Source organism: Eschrichtius robustus, chromosome 10 (assembly GCF_028021215.1).
Source record: "Eschrichtius robustus isolate mEscRob2 chromosome 10, mEscRob2.pri, whole genome shotgun sequence".
Taxonomy (NCBI): domain Eukaryota; kingdom Metazoa; phylum Chordata; class Mammalia; order Artiodactyla; family Eschrichtiidae; genus Eschrichtius; species Eschrichtius robustus.
In genome coordinates, this window is record NC_090833.1 from 49,031,154 (window position 1) to 49,050,663 (window position 19,510).

The 19,510-nt window shown below is 40.8% G+C and overlaps 1 protein-coding gene across 18 annotated transcripts in view; it reads left to right on the top strand.

Annotated features, from left to right (window-relative positions):
• TRPM3 (transient receptor potential cation channel subfamily M member 3) overlaps positions 1-19,510 on the top strand; it is an 829,755-nt gene that overhangs the window by 738,183 nt on the left and 72,062 nt on the right. For 6 of the 18 annotated variants that reach the window (XM_068553750.1, XM_068553745.1, XM_068553763.1 and 3 more), the window contains 7 exons: positions 1,799-1,849; positions 9,074-9,109; positions 9,268-9,408; positions 10,567-10,596; positions 11,389-11,678; positions 12,328-12,556; positions 14,731-14,898. In XM_068553750.1, the coding sequence (XP_068409851.1) occupies positions 1,799-1,849; positions 9,074-9,109; positions 9,268-9,408; positions 10,567-10,596; positions 11,389-11,678; positions 12,328-12,556; positions 14,731-14,898 (945 nt within the window). The remainder of the gene's footprint in view (positions 1-1,798; positions 1,850-9,073; positions 9,110-9,267; positions 9,409-10,566; positions 10,597-11,388; positions 11,679-12,327; positions 12,557-14,730; positions 14,899-19,510) is intronic. The other 12 variants (XM_068553755.1, XM_068553747.1, XM_068553752.1 and 9 more) reach the window with 3 other exon arrangements.

Genomic DNA, 19,510 nt, shown 5'->3' on the forward strand with positions numbered 1-19,510 from the left:
TGGTCATAGCTGGTAAGCAGCAGGGTCAGGTTTGGAGCCAGGCATTCTGACTCCAGAGTTTGCATGTTTAATCCCGACACAATACTGCATCCCTTAGTGGAAAAAGAGTTCTGATGAGTATGTCCGCCTGAAGGGGCCAGTGGTTGAGGCGGTACACAGGGATTGTCTTGAATACTTGAATTTGTTCCAGCAGTGCTTAAGGATTTGCCATCACTGTTCAGGATCTTCCCATACGGTCACCAGATTTAGCAAACAAAAATACAGAATTCCCAGTTAGGTTTGAATTTCAGATAAAGAGCAAATAATTTTTAGTATGTCTCAAATATTGCACAAGACATACTTATACTCAAAATTATTCATTGTTATTGGTCAAAATGTACAAAATTCCAAATTTATTTATAAAATAAATGTCATGAGGATGTAATATACAGCACAGTGACTATAGCTAATAATATTGTATTGCATATTTGAAAGTTGCTAAGAGAGTAGATCTTTAAGGTCCTTATAACAAGAAAAAAATCTAGGAACTATGTATGGTGACAGATATTAAATAGACTTACTGTAATGATCATTTTGCCATATATACAAATATCGAATCACTATGTTGTACACCTGGAACTAAAATATGTCAATTATACCTCAATTTAAAAAAGATGAGGAAACATAAAAACAAAAGAAGCTGTAAATCAAAAGATTAAGAGATACAGTTACATTTAAAACTTTTAATTTGATACATAAAAAATACATGAATACTAAAAAGAAATACAAAATAGGCCATCAGGGCTTCCCTGGTGGCGCAGTGGTTAAGAATCCGCCTGCCAATGCAGGGGACAGGGGTTCGATCCCTGGCCCGGGAAGATCCCACATGCCGCGGAGCAACTAAGCCCGTGCACCACAATTACTGAGCCTGCGCTCTAGAACCTGCGTGCCACAAGTACTGAAGCCGGTGCGCCTAGAGCCCGTGCTCTGCAACAAGAGAAGCCATGACGATGAGAAGCCTGTGCACCGCAACAAAGAGTAGCCCCCGCTCGCTGAAACTAGAGAAAGCCTGCACACAGCAACAAAGACCCAACACAGCCAAAAATAAAAACAGATTAAAAAAAAAAAAAAAAAGTTCAACATTAAGCATTAATAAAATGAATGAAAATTAAAACAAAAAAAGAAGTTATTCATTGGCTGTCTGGAATTCAGATTTAACTAGGCATCCTGTGTTTCATCTGATATTCCTATTCCTGAAAGGCAAGAGAATGGCAAACCACTTCACTTTATTCTTACCTTAAGCAAAGGTAAGGATCTTTTGCACAATGGCAGAGTTGAACAGTTGCGATGAAGACTGTGTGGCCCACAAAGTCTAAGATATTAACCATCTGGCTATTTACAGAAAAAGTCTGCCAAACCCTGCTTTAGCCAGTTTCTCATTCATTATGGGTAATAAACAAGTTGCGATTGGCAGTGTGCCAAATTGTAGTTCTATTGCAGTAAACTGGCCCTTTTGTCTCCCCCTGCTGCACAACTAGCCTCTTGAATGATGTTTTGGCCCAGCTGTCAACAGAGTTGATGGCCTCCTTTGCAAAGTTTGAATCTAGAACCTCAAGTGGTTTTTCTTGAGGAGCCACAATCCAAAAACCTGCCACTGTATTTGTTTAGAAAAGACAGGTACAACTGAGCAACTAGAACAAGGTTCATCTTAATGAACTTCCCCTCCGCCAGCCAGAACCCTTCCTTCCAGATCCTTGTTGCCTTGCCAATGAGAGCCCCTGACTAGCAAAACCATTTGATTCTTCTTTATTGTTTTCAGAGACATGGGCCCTCAAACACATTGTACCACTTGGTCAGGGATGTCAAAAAGGTAAGCACCCTCTCGACTGCAGGTCGGAGGCCCTGTCTTGACTGCTTCCTGTGATTAGAAAGTGCCTGTTTTGCATGAGCTGCCAGAGTATTCCTGTCCCTGCCAGACCCCCTCATTTCAGGACACAGTGTGCGTGTATGTCTTTTAACTTTGACATCTCTGCTTATGATGCAGCTGCGGTTTTATCGCCAGTCTCCATGGTTTTAGAGGCTTTCATTGGACATAATGCTTTCGGATAGTGGAACCCTAGGCTTTCCCCCCCATGCCGTGTGGATTTATGCCATTACCTGTATTTTTTCCATGTGCTCCTCACTATTTGGGGAACTCGTTTCCATGCTATCCAACTGACCATGAAAGGTATATTTATTTACTAGCTCCTGATACAGTGTATCACTGCCACGTCTAGCATGACACAGAGCATATAGTAAGTGTAGCTCAAAAAGTCTCAGAGAAACAGAGACTACAACATATATATACATTCCATTCTGCTAACACTTTATTTTCTCCAATATATTTTTTCACATCATCAAATTTGATGGGGGAAAAAGCCAGTTGGTTTGGATCTAGTAGATTTATGCCCAATTTAAAAATGAGGAGGTTGAAACACAAGGAGGTGAGAACTGTATTGAGTGGTTAGTAAGGAGCTAGATTTAGAACTCAAATCCTTTAATAATCATAATCATAAGTAATGGTACCTAGGATTTAGTGATGACAAGGTATGTGACACTAATCCTTCTATGTGTCTTAGCTCATTTCATCTTCACAACAAATATATGAAGTAGAGTTATTATTTTATTTTTTTTTACTATATAGTGTTATTCCCATTTATAGATAAGAAAAATGAGGCACAGGGAGGTTACATTTAATCTTAACCAAGTGCTTGTTCTGCCCCATACAATCTCTTTCTGAGGTAGCTTCAGTTCTGAACCCTTGGCAGGGTTCCCAGAAAGTGATGTTTTAACACCAAAGGATAAAATAAATGGTGTCACTTCCCCTACCACATACACACGTACACACACACACACATACACAGGTATACCCACCTACCAGTTGGTAGCAATTCTTTACCAAAGTCCATAGGACATACTCGGAGAAAGCTACAAAGTGAGGTAAAAAGTAGAGTGCCATTCCTTCATCTCATAGGAAGTCATAGGCTAGAACTACCCTTTAGGTGTCCTGTAGCCACTTACTAATTTTTCCTTCAAAAGGCCAATCAAAGGCCCTGGGACTGATTATAATGTACCTATTAACCAGCTGGACCTTTGCTGATAATGAGTAAAGAGTACTAAAAAACCTCCTTCTGTAGGCCCTTGGGAACTTTACTCCCATCTCTGCACAACCTTACTGAAAAATTTCTCATCCGTGTGAGTGAGTGAAGCCTGTAGTTCTTTCAAAGCAAGGGAAATAGATGCTACGCCATCTGTATATTTTACCAAGATCACACCTTTCCATGGTCTGCCTCATTTCAAGCCATAAACATACCTGCCCTCAACAAACCCATTTCTCTTTTCCTCAAGTCTTCCTATTTTGTTTAATTTATCTTGGCATAAAATTGCCTGGAAACTAAACAGAAGTATCTCAGAAGATTAGATGTACACACCCAGCATGTATTCTTTGCCAAGATACTTGTTGCTCATGTTCAAAACTCAAAATGTTTTGAGTTTTTCTAAAATAATAAGTAAAATATCCCCCTCACCTTAATCTAGTCTGTGTCACTGAAGGAATTATGAGGCTTTCTGAAGAGACAGCTGTGTGTCTTTTCCCTTAGTCCCAGCCACTGGGCAGGCCAAGCCTTCATATAAAGTCACTCATCTACCTCCATCACCAAGTTTCTCAATGTCCTGCCTGATTTTCAAAGAGATTTTTGCAGTTAGATTTTAATGAATATAAATGATTGAAATCCCTCCTAATAGGTTCTCTTCCTCGTAGGACTTTGCTTTGCATATCATTTTCTTTTTTCTGAAGTTCCATTAGCTGCCTCTTACATTTGCTTACATTTAGTGGAAGGCATGTAGAGTATTTTTAAGGTAGGGTTTTCTTTAACTTCTTAGCTAAAGGTATACCTCAAAAATAATGTAGACTAACAAGAAAGGACAGGATGGTAACAATTTGGGAGGACTATCAGTTAGGAGCAGTTTTATTTTTCTTTCAAGTGTGATCCAAATACCAGAGCAAGAATATAGTTATATAAGGATTCATTTACTTACTAATTTAGTAACGGGAAAAAAATAAGAAATCACTCAGGATAGTACTGAAATGGCTTAGGAAAAATTTATCCTTTTTCTTGAGAAAAGAGACTGCCAGTCTGGTTGGGAGAAACAAAAGCCTATGTTTAGTTTCTTCCCTTGGGAAGAAATAGGGGCAAGAAATGCAGACTCCATTTATTTCTATGATAAAGGTGAGTGTCTGACTATTGGAGAGCAAGAAAGAATAACAGTGGTAGCCAAAGGAGCTGTAAGTGTCTATGTTTTATGGATGAAAGTAGCTAAAAATTAGGTTTTTTTGTTTGTGTTTTTTTAAGAAGTGAATGAGAGAGAAATTAATATTGGTAAACATCTTCCTCAGATGGTTCCAGATGACTTCCATCAATTTATGCCAGTAAGATATACAAAATCTACAAAAACTAGGTTTAAAATGCTAAGAAAATCTTGGGCAGTTTAAACAGTTTTCAAAATTAAGGAACATAATAATTAGCATGTGCTTTGTGCTTTATGATTATAGGACTTTATGTACATATTAATTGATTTAATCTATGACAAAAGTTAATCAGTAAGTGATAAGCCCTAGTATGAAATGAATGCTGTTCAAAAATTAGAAACACAGTTCGGGACGTTAAACGTAGTGTTTGATAATATGTCTGTAAAATAAAATGTAAATAACTCTTATGAACCCAGAGAATGCATTTAGGAATTATCAGACCATCGTTAAGTTAACCAGCATATCTCCAAGTCCAACTATCCTTTGAAACCAACAGAACTGAACGTGGAGAATTACTCCCAAGCTGGTTTCAAAATCTTAAATTATTTATATCAAGGGAGAAATCTAGGAGCAATGAGGTAGAGTTAGTATCAATCAGAAATTTAAAATATCACCCAACCCAGTTCCCTGAACCTTTCTCGTGCATAAATCCATTGGATGTACCAATGCTCTCATATTAAACCAGAGTGGCCTGAGTCTGTCCGCTTTTCCATGAAATCTAACTTGCCATTTTAGTAGCTAACTGTCTGCTCAATTTGTGCCTCTGTATGTTTTAAAGTAGTAGTTTTTCTTTCTTAAATTAAATGTACTAATACTTTAGATTGCCTCAATTATCCCTCCCCACCAAAGAAGGGTGATATTTGACTATTATGTAAGAGTAGTGGTGAAATTATTATAACTTAAAATTCATTTATATGGGAATCAAGACCCAGAACTTTGCCAAATTTTAAAGAAAAAGCATTTCGGACACACTTCGGGTAAAGAAAGGACATTTTCATAACTCCATCTGCTAAATTCATGCAAATTTGCAAAAGCATTCTTAATTTTTAAAAGATTGGTTGCCCAGTCTACTGCCATGCCAAACACTGAGGGAATGTCCTCTTTTCTCATGAATTTTCACCAGGTTGGTCTTTTCCCCACTCTCCCTTGGTAAATATGACAACCAGCTATCATTTTATACCTTGCATACATCAGAAGGAAACAGTATTCTTTGAAGGCTTGTTATGAGTTTCAAAGAAAAAAAAAAAGTTTCCTAAACAGCTGAAATCTGATAGTGATATCATGAGCTGACATCTGAAAAACAGAGTGCATTTAGAAGAGCAGATCTAATAAGTAAATTTAAGTTATTCTTTTAATTAAAAGACATCCTTAGGCATGGCATGGATTAAAATTTAGCCTCAGAGTAGTATCTCATGGCATGAAAAAAAAGGAGACGATGTTTTCAAGTTGTAAAATTTACCTACCCATGGATCCAAGCCTCTCTATTTTACTCTGTGGATCAAATTATTTGAATCCTGTGGCTTGCTATGTGTTGTTAAGGCATGAAATGGGAAATAAGTGTTCAGACTTTACCAGTTACCAAAGTAATTACCAAAAAATGGGAGCAGGGAATAACAGAAACAGCAGGCAGAATGAATAATTACTCCAGTATATTGACTTCCTGTTCGAAAAGGAGCCAAGCAAAGGAAGACTCCTCCAGAGGTTTTTGGACATTACCTGTGGAATATGAGGGGGCATTTTTCTCTGCTTTTTTTTGAAGGAGGTGGATGTTATGAGCACAAGCCCATCCCTGTCTAACCCTTTACCCTCCCTTTTCTCTAAGCCTCCATCTCTACTAACCAAATTCCAGCAGATTATTAGAAACTGCATCAACTCTGGAAGCTCTGGACAGGGGTCTTTGCCCAGGGACCTGGCAGCATAGAAATAAGAGCAGCCTTCCAGGTAGTGATCAAACTGGACCTTTAGAAACAGACAGGACCTTAGAAGTAACTATGTCCACATTGCCTGTTTTCAGAGCATGAATTGAAGTACAGAGAGAGAACCCTCATTGCCTTGTGTTAGGTGACCATTGCCCCCGTTGTAGTCAAACAGAAATCAGACCAGTTCCTTTCAGGCCGTCACTCAAAGCTCAGTAACCCAGAATGGTCACAGAATCTTTTCTCCTACTTCAGACCAGATCATACAAAAATCACTCCAAAATAATCAAGCTTTATATAAGAAATTTCTAGGAAAAGAAGATTCCAGCACCTTCTTTGGTAGTATGTAAGCCTATCAGCCCTTTATGAATTTGCATAAAATTTTGCAAAACAATGTTGCCAGTGTTTGCTGAACGTTTGCAAAAAGTGTTGCCCCTCTAAAATTTTTGTTTATTTTGAATTTTACTATTATCACTTTCCTGACAACCCACTCTTACAGAGACCTCAAAAGCATAAATATTGCCATTCAATATTGGCCTTCAGGCAATATTGGTTCTTCTTGTTAGAATTCAAACTGATGTTCACACATAGGTTTCTCAAAAGGAAATATACAGGTGTTAGGCTCACTATTACCCACGTTTTAAATTTGGAAAATCGTTACAAGACTAAAAATAGGCACAAATTCATAGACCCACTATGATTGTTGTTCAGTAGCATCACAATAAACCTTCTGGGGATTTTTCTGAAACCTGGTACTTGAGCATTACAGGCCATAAAGGGCATGGAGTTCAGCCCCTTTTACGGGGAAGAAAACTGAGGCCTTGAGGGAAAGTGGATGATTTGTGAAGGATGGACAGAGTCCAGAGCAACTGACTCGCAGCCAGTGCTCTTTCCCCTGCCAGCTTCACAGTGCCAAGGAAAATAGCCCAGATGGGGTGAGCCTCCTCTGGAGGTCATCCGTGTAGAAGCAAAATGCACAGGAGATGAGGCTGACCCAGATGTGCCCAGAGAAGCTCTGGGGCTCTTCTAGTCTTGAAATAATAGCCTCGCCTAACCGTCCAGTAAGAGCCGGACAATACAGAAAGTGCAGTCTTGTTAACCTGCCCAAAATAATGGAGAAGAAGTGTTGCACAGGTAATATTTTTAGATTCAGTTTAATGTTTATGGAAAGGACAATACGTAAAAAGTTACTACCTTAAAATAAATCTCTAAGTTCCCTTTTAAAGAAGTCAGACAATTGGTCTTTCTTGATAACCTGAGGATAGCTGGGGCTTTCCCACCCAGGAGTGACTCATAAACTGTAACTAGTTAGTTGTTACTGAGAACATAATACTGAAGAACCCCAAACTGAGACTTGATCCCAAATACATTGATTAATTTCAGTGTTTTACTTATTCACATTTTTAACCAAAAAAAAAAAAAAAAAATCTTGAATGCCTACCATACACCAGGCATTGGGAATACAAAGATAAATAAAACCATTAAAAATATGAAGTTACAGGTTTGATGGCAGGATACAGTGGGCCACCTGTAATCCTGAATCCCTTTCAAGTGATTGCTGTTGACCATAGGAAAGCTGATAAGGATAACTGAAAACCTACCTTCAGTTAATAAAACTACGTAAGCTAATTTCCTAGTGATAATGATTACCTTCATACACTATGAATTTCCCAATTCTGCTGTGTAATCCCACCTGAACTTTATTTAGTAGACCTCAGAATCACCTGGACAGCTCACAAAGTGCATAGAGTCTTATACTCGAAGCAGGATAGGGTCCAGACCTTTGCATTGTCACCAAGTTCCTCAGATGGTTCAGATGCCACAAAGTTGGAAAACCACCACTGTTATGAGCCACTTCTGTGAAGTGGCAGGAATCTCACACAGCATCCTGGATGGATCCTCCATTAAAGACAAACCCCAAAGTGGACAAAGCCCTCAGGCCCCTCCAAAATGTATCTAAGAATGCAGTGTGCCAGGCTTCCAACACGGTGTGGTACCCCTGCCATTCATGGTATAGAGCACACTTCTGCATCAGGGAACTAAACCAGACAGTGAGACTTGATCAGTTGTACCCTTTGGAACTCACTGTGAGCTCAGAATTTCCCACAAACAGAACTAATTCTTCCTTGACCTAACAAAACAAGGATTTTCCTCAGACCCTGTAGAGCTCCCTTTTGAAGTAGAAACCAGTAATGAGCAGATAATAATAAAAACTCTTGTTTTTGCATCTATATGTACAACATTAAACTTATACCATAGCTCTAGGTCCTTAAGAAGCACTATTCTCTGAAAGAAAATATGAAAAACCTCTTTAATTCTGAGAAAATAAACATTCCGTTGATAAAACTTCTCTTATTTCACCCCTCTTTCTCTTTAAACACAGGGGATGTTCATAAAGGGCTTTGTCATGACATCCATCCTGATCTCCTTTTATTAAAAAGGTGCCAATTTTTAAAAAAAGTTTAATAGAAGTTTTGTATAAACGATATTTGAGCTCTCAGCATATTTCACCTGATGCAGTCCCTGGTAATCACAATCATCTTCTGGAAGGAGTCTTCATTTAGTGAGTGTGAAGAAATAAATGATCAGCAAGAGGACAGTAACAGGCCTGGGTCAGAGGCAGAGCAGCGAGGGGGTCCAGGGGGAGTATCTGGGGAACATAGTTCCTAGTGGCTGGGAGTGGTAGAATTTGCCATGTCTAGCCTTGTGTTTCTTTCTGCTACACTGGTGTTTTTTTCTCCCCAGCTGAAGACTTGAATAAATATTTTGATTTTCTGTTATTGCCGACGATTACTGCATCTTCTTATTTAACTTATGTCTTCTTTCCAAGCGAGAATATCCAGGTTTCGGTTGGATCTATTTTAAGGTGAATTGATTAACCAGAATAATAATACATTCATATGTTTCTTTTTTAATTATTATTATTATTTTACTCTAAAATAGTTACAAAACACATGGAATAGAATCCCTAGTAAACCACGCTGTCTTTTGGATGTGTCTGTTTGTTCCGTTCTTCCCTGATAGGGGAACCTGCCCCCAGACTACAGAATCAGCCTGATAGACATTGGCCTGGTGATCGAGTACCTGATGGGAGGGGCTTATCGCTGCAACTACACGCGCAAGCGCTTCCGGACGCTCTACCACAATCTCTTTGGACCCAAGAGGGTGAGGCTGGCAGCAAATTCCATTTCCTGGACTCCGGGGAGGACTAGTGTGCAGTAGATTTGGAGTGTGGCTACTTTGTCATCTCCAAGGGGGAGATCAGATGACAAGGCAGTTGCCCTGCCTCTTCTTCCCTCTGCCATCAAATCTGTTTAAAAAAGAAGAAAGAAAAAAAGGATTATACTGGGTGTTACACTTCTTTCTTTTCCTCACTAGATCCAATTCAAACCAGAAACTGGCATTGAAAGTGAACCTTTTTTAGCTTTTCTACATGCTATGAATTGAGATGACATGCTCAACTTCTAAATAAGTCATTTTGTATATTAAAAAAGTAATTTTTCTCATTTAAAAAAAGTGAACCTTAATGGTCAGAGAATAGTAATTATATTCAAATAATCTTATTATCTACCTCATCAGTTTTCAAGGTTTTTGGTCTTGGGATCTATTTATACCTTTAAAAATTATTGAGGACCCCCCCAAAGCTTTTTATCTATATGAGTTCCATCTTGTTCTAGAATTTGCTGAGTTGCCTTCTCTTCCGTCTTGGTCTGTGCCTGTTTTGCACATCCCCGGCGTCTCCAGTGGTGCTACTGTGTGTGCTTACACTTTCCATGCCATTGAGTGCCTTTTGCCGTCAGCACATGCCCCTCTGGTCCCACTCACCCTGCTCTACTGGACAGCAGCAAAGAGAGATAGCCAGCATGAAGCATCTCAACATATAGTATTTCTGAATAATATCCCAAGTCTCCAGATAATAGAGGTCTTTCAGAGGTTTGGGAAACATCTCATGGTTTGACTGAATGTCTCATTGTTCACTCAAGTGCTTGATGTCATGGAGAGGTCGGCCTAGCGGGATGGTTTTAGGATGATGGAAGAAATCTTGGTCCACAAAAGAGATTATAAACCTGCAGGCTCTACCCTTGGGCAATCTCATTATGCCTCTCCGGTTTCCTAATTTTCTGTAATTCACCAAAATCACTAAATCTCTAATTCTTTTAGAATTTCTATAAAGAGTTTCCCCTGTGGTATTTTATTTAGTGAAATGAATAAATGCTGTATGGTACAATAGATTTGTTCCATTACCTGTTTAAGATACATTAGGATTCTTTTCTTACCTCTGTAAAGAAAGATCTAACTTTGTGCATAACATTTTTTTAACAGCCCAAAGCCTTGAAACTGCTGGGAATGGAGGTAAGTGCTTGCTCAAATTATTAGTGTCAATTGTTTATTCTCTTTATTAAACATTTCAAAATGTATATATAAGTTCATTCCAGTGGTAGGGCTTAGTACATGTTTCTAAAATAAGGAGGTGAAATTTTTTCCAGTGTCGAGGGGGCAGGTCACAGTAGCTTTGAAAATTCTATCATGGGGTTATATTAGCAATGCAAACAAAAAAATAAATCCTATTTGAAGTACTGACTTGAAAACCAAGAAAGCATATAAATTCCAGTAAGTGAAATCTATTCATGGGTGCTTACAAATGGCAACAGATCCAAAGACCAGAAATTCTCCACAAATGCATCTAATGAAGTATTCAGAAACTCAAGATAGATTATCTGTCTCCCATCTTCTGTTCATGTGGTTATTATCGTATATCCAAGTGCAAGTATAGGATGTCCTTGTCCTTTCAGCAGAAAGGGTAGTGCTGTCCATCATGAGGTACAACTAACCCTACTTGTAGAGGAAAAGAATGGACAAGAGTTAAAAAAAAAAAAAAAGCCCATTAAAAAATACTGTTCTAAAATTAAAGTATAACACTGACATGTTCCCATAGGACTGTGCTTATGCATTTATTATAACTTGTTTTAAAGTTAGGCATGCAGGGGCTTGTGAGTTCTTTTAGAATAGAAGCTAGGAAAAGATAGTTCATTTTTTCTGTATCTATCCCAGAGCTGGGCCAGTAGTAGACATCCAAGAACTATTTACTGAATTGAATGGATTCATTTCTAACTCCATCTCTATGTTTTTTCCCTAAAATTACAGGATGATGTTCCCTTGAGGCGAGGAAGAAAGACAACCAAGAAGCGTGAAGAAGAGGTGGACATTGACTTGGATGACCCTGAGATCAACCACTTCCCTTTCCCTTTTCATGAGCTGATGGTGTGGGCCGTCCTGATGAAGCGGCAGAAGATGGCCCTGTTCTTCTGGCAGCACGGCGAGGAGGCCATGGCCAAGGCCTTGGTGGCCTGTAAGCTCTGCAAAGCCATGGCCCACGAGGCTTCTGAGAACGACATGGTCGATGACATCTCCCAGGAGCTGAACCACAACTCCAGGTTGGACAGCCTAGCAAATGGCGTGGTCAGGGGAAGAGAAGGGAAGGTGGTCCCCAGATACAGGTTTTTTGAGCTATCCAATACTTCAAGGGGAGACAGAATCAACCCAATGGTGCACACAGAGGGTGGACACAAACAGTTAACATTTACAGTGCACAGTGCTAGATACAGAGGTACATACAGATACATAGATTTCATTTCACCCTCTCAACTGCCTCAAGAGGTAGGTCCCTTATGATGCATACTTTACACCTGAAGAAAATGAGACTCAGAGAATTTAAGTAACCTGTCCAAGATCACACACTTGTGGTTGACAAGGCCCAGTTCGGAACTGAGGTCTGTCACACTTAAGAAGACATACTGCACTCTGAGTTTTGGGTCTGCCTTCCGCATCCATATGCCTTGAACTGGGGGCCTTGAGTGCAGGGATTGTGCTTCATTTGACTTACACCCCCAGTTCTAAACATGGTATCTGGCACACAGTGGGTGTTGGGTGTTGGCTGAATGAATGAATGAACAGACTAGACCCCATAAGGAACAACTAGACCACTCAGCGACCACCCTTTGTGGCTTGGCCAGTGGGTCCCCACTTTCATCATCTAAGTCTCCAAGATGGCCAAAAGACAGTTCCTCACATTCTCTCATTCAGGGACTTTGGCCAGCTGGCCGTGGAGCTCCTGGACCAGTCCTACAAGCAGGATGAGCAGCTGGCCATGAAACTGCTGACGTATGAGCTGAAGAACTGGAGCAACGCCACATGCCTGCAGCTCGCAGTAGCTGCCAAGCACCGTGACTTCATCGCACACACATGCAGCCAGATGTTGCTCACGGACATGTGGATGGGTCGGCTCCGGATGCGCAAGAACTCAGGCCTCAAGGTCAGTGAGTCCAGAAGGCCCTGTTGGCTATGAGGACCAGAGGGCTGGTGGGAGCTTTCCGAGCCAAATCTGCAGTGGTAGTAGGCATTCTCTTAACTCGGGAGGGTGGTTCTAAGCCCCAACTGTGCATCAGAATCTTCTGTATAATGGGTTGTTTTTTTGAATACAGAGACGAGGGCCTACCCCAAATTCTGCTAAATCAGAACCTCTAGAGATGGCATGCCTAGACAGTAATATTCTCAGAAGATCCAAAGGTGATGGTCACACACAGGTACCATAGGAGGTATCATTTGCTCTGTCACAAGCCATGCTGCACCAGGAGACACTTAACTTAGGCAACCTTTCACCTCCATGCGAGCCTGAACGCCTTGGCCCCTCCTTGGCACCATAAAGAGACATTGGCTCTTATCAGCTGTACTTTAGAAATTTTTTAAATGAAATAAAAATGAGATAGATTTATATGTAAAGATGTTGCTAGGTAATCCTGCTCTATTCTTCATTGAAGGAAAACAAGTTGCAGACAAATATGTAGAGCCTGAGTCCATTTCTTTGGTTTTTTTTAAAGCATGTACATGTATAGTTCTATTTGTACAACTTCATTTTTTTTAAAAAAAAATAGAAAGGATACACAGTAAATTGTTTGTAGTGGTTATCCCTGGGGTTGAAAGTATAAGAAATAGGATAATAAGTGGCTTTTGATTTTTTGTTTTCTTCAGTGTTTTACAAGGAAAACATTAAACTGAGAGAATTGTTTAAAAGGCAAAAAAAATGGGAAGGGAAGATGGAAAGAATGTTTTTAAATGCTCTATCTGTTTAGAGTCTGTGGCTGTTACAACTGAAGCCAGCCAGGCTTATACTTACCTAGAACTACCTGCTCTAGGTAACTCTGAGGTCAGCCCAAAACAAAAGGGCCACCAGACCAGAGCAATCTGCTGAGGGCACCCTGATTGAACCAGCAACCCTCCCCCACTCCACCCTTTCCGTGGGCTCTTGGCCCAGAGTCACAGAAGGGTTCCATGAAGTGGGTCATGGGCATTCCATCACTACACTGCAAACAACGCCAAGCCTGGCTCTCAGCTCTGAGGACAGGGTGTCATGTCCCCTGAAGACTGCCAGGCATGCCACCTGAGCGCTCCCAGGCCTGCCAGGCACCCTGAGTCAGGGTTACCACTCTCCCCTTTCCCTTAGCTGCTCTCAAGTCCCTGGGCACTCGAGCACAGGCTGTCCCTGCCTCATTACTTGAGGATCATTTTTACTTATCCTTCATGGCCTCTCTTAGCCCCTCACCTTGGTATACTTTCTTCAGGGAGGGTTGTATTCAGAAGCCTTGTACACAGAACCATTTTAGGACTGAGGGAAGAGGTGAGAGAAGATTTAGAGAACACAAATCAGATGTCAGTATTATCATTCAGAAACTTGGTCCCTGGAAATAGAGAATGAAATTATTGCCCTCTCATGAGAAAAGCCAATGAATTTAGTGTCATCACGTGGAGATTTAAGCACGTGGTTTATAATGAGAGAAATACAGTGCTGAGCCTCCTGGGGCATTTGTGCAGAGGGATTCTCATAGTGATGCAGAGCCCACGTGTGTGTGTGTGTGTTCCTGTTGGATAGTAGCAAATGCTGAGGGATGCTCTAAAATGAATACCATTTTCCTACATGGACTTTCTCAAGGTCAACTTAGGACAGTATTTTTTACAGAGATAACCAGATGACACATAATCAATTCCACTTGGCATATTAATAAATAAATGCCAATGGACATAAGTATGAACTGATTTCACAAAGTGCCATCAAGTGACTAAATGGGAATCTGAATTTTTTCCCATTTTTGCCTTGGGTAGAATCTTTTTCCTCCGTTTCCCTCATGCAAAGTAGGTGTTAATTGGACAAGATGTATTTGGGTGAGATGCTTTGTTTCTCCAAAATCAGACTGAGCGACTGTGAGTTAACAGTTAACAGTTCCCAGTCACGTGGGCAGAAGTGACCCTCTTAGCATGGATGTTCTTAGTTACTCAGATATGCAGGTCCCCACGGTGGGCACAGCCAACACTCATACACCCTCACATCACACACACGCAGACCCCACCCCCCAGGCTCTCTGATTCTAAGCAACCAACCTTATCTTAATCCTTTAAATGTGATTATTATTATTATCATTATTATTACTTTAGGTAATTCTGGGAATTCTACTTCCTCCTTCAATTCTCAGCTTGGAGTTCAAGAACAAAGATGACATGCCCTATATGACTCAGGCCCAGGAAATTCACCTCCAAGAGAAGGAGCAAGAAGAACCAGAGAAGCCCACGAAGGAAAAAGACGAAGAGGACATGGAATTGACAGTAAGAAAAAACTATGCAGTTATTGTCAGAGGGGAGAACCCCTAATCCACCTCTCCCATGGATATGGCTTAAGATTTAATAACTCTTGAGGTCAGCCTCCCACCAGGTACTTTCATTTAAGTATTGAGACCAGGTTATTATAAAAGTGTCCTCTCGGGGACTTCCCTGGCGGTCCAGTGGTTAAGACTCTGTGCTTCCAATGCATGGGGCACGGGTTTGATCCCTGGTCGGGGAACTAAGGTCCCACATGCCGCATGGTGCAGCCAAGAAAAAATAAGTGTCCTCTGTGTACACAAATAACATAACTAAAGGGACTGATTCTAATCCTTCAGCCAGGTAAGTGGCACTCAACAACCCAATGAAATTCAGAAGCAAGACACCCTGAATTTTCCAAACAGGCGATACTTTATAAACAACAGGTGATGTGGCAGTCTTAGCACACTAAGAAGGAAAGGGAATCTGATTTGGGAGCAGCTGGCTCCACTGAGCTGGAGCCGTTGTGCTGATCAGAAGCTAAGCCTTTATCTGTCTTCGAGGTCAGGCTCACAAATACAGCGCTAATTGAATTTGGGGGTTTGTATGGAAGGCTTTTATTAGCTCTTCCTGGTATAATTATAGAGCATGGATGGTTTGTTCTGTAGGGGGAATGGGGCAGCTGGGCATATGGGACAGCTTCCTGCAACCCCTGCTGGAGCAGCATGACTACCACTGGATTGTATCCAAAGTCTAAAAACATCACGTGCTATTAAAGGGACAAACAAGGCTTCAGAGCTTTGGAGACATAAGGCAACAGCTCCATAGGACTTCCTGGGTACCCCCCACCCTCCCCACCACCCCGACCAATTACCGTGATGAGCCAGAAGAAGCTGTTTGGGGAAAAAGCAAAACATTGGTTTTGCTCAGGTGACAAAAGGCCTTGGCATTATTATCCTAAGTGGGACCACCCTGCGAATTTTCTTTCCTCCAGATAAACACTATTTCCTTCAGTAGGTCCTTCCTAAAGATCTATTTGCAGGCACATTCCCAGCCCCAGGTACAACAGGGGGCATGCATCGGGCCACTCTTTGGATTGATTAATCATTCACTGCTTTTGACTCACTGAGTTCAAGTCCTATGTTTGCTTTCAATTTCAGGATCCTTATATAAATTAGTGGAGGAGTCGGCTTCCCTCTATGACAGGATCAAATGACTGTCTTCCCTAAAGAACTTACCACAATTTTGGCCTCTGAACCCCTTCAAGGATAGGAAATGATATTTTGATCATTAGCAGAAACGTTGGTAGTAGTAGTACCAAATCTTTATTGAATGCTTCAGCAGAGGGGTAAAGAGTGTGCGCTCTGGAGCCAGAATCCTGCCCTGTCACCTACTTGCTGTGCAACCTTGGGCACAGTTTCTTAACCTCTAACATGGGAATAATGACATTATTAGTATTACTAGCTGACAGGTACATGTAAACTATGTAAAAAGTGTACATGTAACTAATGTAGACTGGTGCCTAGCACATGGTAAATGTTTGCTAATATTGCTATAATGGTGCTAAATGCTTAACCGTACACTTACTCATGGAATCCTCACAACAGGCCCACAAGGTAGATACTATTGTTATACCATTTTATAGATGAGGAAGCTGAGACTCAAGAGAGGTTAAATGGTCCAAGGTTACCCACCTAATTAGTTGCAAAGCTGGGATTAGAACCCAGGCATGCAGACTCCACTGGCCATGCTTTTACCTGATAAACCTAAGGGATGCAAAGAATTTCTTCCTAGTCTCAAATGTAGGAGCTCAGCTGGTTTGGTCCACCACGTAGTAGGAAGAATCCAATAGGGATGCGTGGGCCTCCTGTGTCAAGTATGACATGGCCTTGACATTGGTGTACATCCTAGGAAGGCTCAAAGAAGGAACCTAGGAAGGTAGCCAGAAGCTAAAGCAGTATTCTTTCTGGTTGGGTCTCAAGGAAGATAACAAAAGAGGCAGCTGCCTCTCCTGCTTGGTCCAGAGTTTTGAGGATCTGATCTTTCAAGAAGCCACAATAAAAGATGCATCTCTGGACTAAGAGCAAAGTCTGCTTCCCAAAGAATAGCCCCTGCCATTGTCTACTGAGAACCCAAGTAGAAGACACCACAACAGCATTACTGCCTGAGCTGATTCTCCACAGGCTGAAACAGCAGGGAGAAGGAAAGGAAGGAAAGGACTTATGGGCTGGCAAAGTCAGGGTTGGACAGCACTTGTTTTTAAGGTGGCACTTTCTTTGACCCTAATGACAAGTTCTGTTACTGCTGGACCACTGGTCTCAGCTCACCCCAGACAGGATTGGAGAATGCAGCTTGTTGACAACTCCACTCCCTTCATAGCATTGATATTTGAGCTTCTGTGTTAAATCAGTATATCCTCTCTTGGAATGGAACATTTTCCCTTGGCCCTTCCAAAATTATACATGAAACATCAGCCTCAGTTTGCTTCACTTTAGTAGCCTTTAATAGCTTAGTTCACCTCAAAGGATCTTTCCCGGACTTGACATCTGTGTCTAGCCAGCAAAGATTCTGAAATCCATATTGTGCAGTCATGTCTGTATTTGACCCTGTTACAATCTGCTTTAAGAAATGTAGGCTAAGGAAATGTTTGACTACTGGGAAGAGAAATCAACAAAATCAGCAAGTTAAGCTGGAATTAATGAAATGTCGAAAATGCTTTACTTAAACCATGAAAGACAAGCCTCTTAAAAATGCACTCACTTTGAAATATTTTTGAACAATAAAGGCAAAATAGATTGTTCTGTTTTTCCCTTTGTTTTACCTGCCTTGCTAGGTAAGTGTCTTGAATTTTGCCTAATAAAGCCTCAACACATCCACAGACCCAGGGCATTGTTACAACTCTGTTGGGAAAGCCACCATCCCTAGAGGTTACCCCAAGATGCCATTCTCCAAGATGCCTAAAACCCTCCAAGCTGCATTTACTCTCATCTAATTGTGTACCCAAATGGTCTTGTATTATTGAGCATATAAATAAGCAGAATAGAAGTAGGATAATTATGTTACATATATTATAAATTATAGAAGATAAATATCATGAACTTCAGAGTTTCCTGAGGTCGATGATCGATATTTATAGAACCCTATTGCTGTCTAGTGTGCTATATCCATCACAAAGATTGACTCAGCTCACTGATCAAAATAAATTCTTAGATAGGCCATAGTATGGAATCTTACCTATTCATTAGTTCAAGGTACTTTTCCAGCCAGAGAGTCCATAAAGGAATGGAAGTTACCCTTTCCCGAAATCCAGTGGTTACAGGTAAATCATTTGTGATTGTTACATATTTGAGTAAAGTGGATATTTGAGGCAATGACAAAAATAGTTGAAACTAATATATCTATATTGTGGGTAAGGTAGTTTGAAACCAGAATTATCTAGTGGTTGTCTCTGTTATCAACTTCAAGGTAAATTATTTTGGTAATTAGATCTGCAACTTTAAACCCATATTCCTATACTTTTTCTTCCCCCAAATCCTTGTCTGTCTTCAGTAGTTATAAGGTTTTACCCTGTTCTCACACTTAATAAAAATTTCATTTCCCAAACATTGTAAAACTAACCTTGCTTAGAACAATATGGAAAGAATTAAAGCCAAGAAATTATGCTGTAATAGGTGCCTAATATCACACTTCTTTTTTTCTTGTGAGAGATCCCAACTAGATCATTTCAGTCACGAGTATCCGAGAAAGTCTTAGTTCACTTTAAAGACCAGCTCATCTTTACCGAGCACTTATTACGTTCCAGATGCCGATTGATTTGTAAACCAACCCTCTGTCAGGTGCTATTACTTATTTTACAGTTAAAGAAACTAAGTCTCAGAGAGGTTAAAAGAGTTGCCCAAGGTGCCACAGATTCTAAGTGTCCAGGGTAGGACCCAGTCCCTTTCTGAGTATGTACGCTTTTTCTCAAGTTCTGCCTTTTTTGTGATGTTTAATTGTTGTTGCCGCTTCTCCTGTCAGAAATGAGGAGGAAATAGTGAATTCTTAAGGAGATCTGCAACAACTTGGGAGATGAGGGCCTTTTCTGGTCAGGCCTGACTTCCAGTCCCATCTGGTTGACTCTGCCATGCAGAGGAAGGCCGTGTGCCCAGGAATCACCAAACTAGCACCAGCAGTAATTCAGGCTTTACAGGGTTTGAGATCGGGGAACCGAGGCATATGCCTAAGAGTTGGGTAGATATTCCTAAGTTCAGGCACTACAGATAACTTAACCTCTTGAATATTCAACACCTTTGGATAAATAAGGTATTACTAGTCCAATTTACCCTTGACTTAAGAGTCGTTAGCATGAGTAGAGAACCCAGACCTGCCTGTTTCACAATATATAAAGGGAGAGCGGGGTTGGGAGGAATGACAGATTCCTGGCCTCTCCAGGTTACGCTCTTTCTCTCAGAACTCTGGGTATCTTCCAACAGCTCATCTTCCCGAGGTTCCAGGCTGGAAGAGAAGAGAATGGTCAAGAAGTATCCCTAAGGCCTTCCCTCCCAGGGAAAGGGTACATAGATTCTATGTATAATGCAAATGCACACTTAGGGAAGGCACAATCTCTAAATCTCTGGGGGCCCTGAACAAAGCTCTTAGG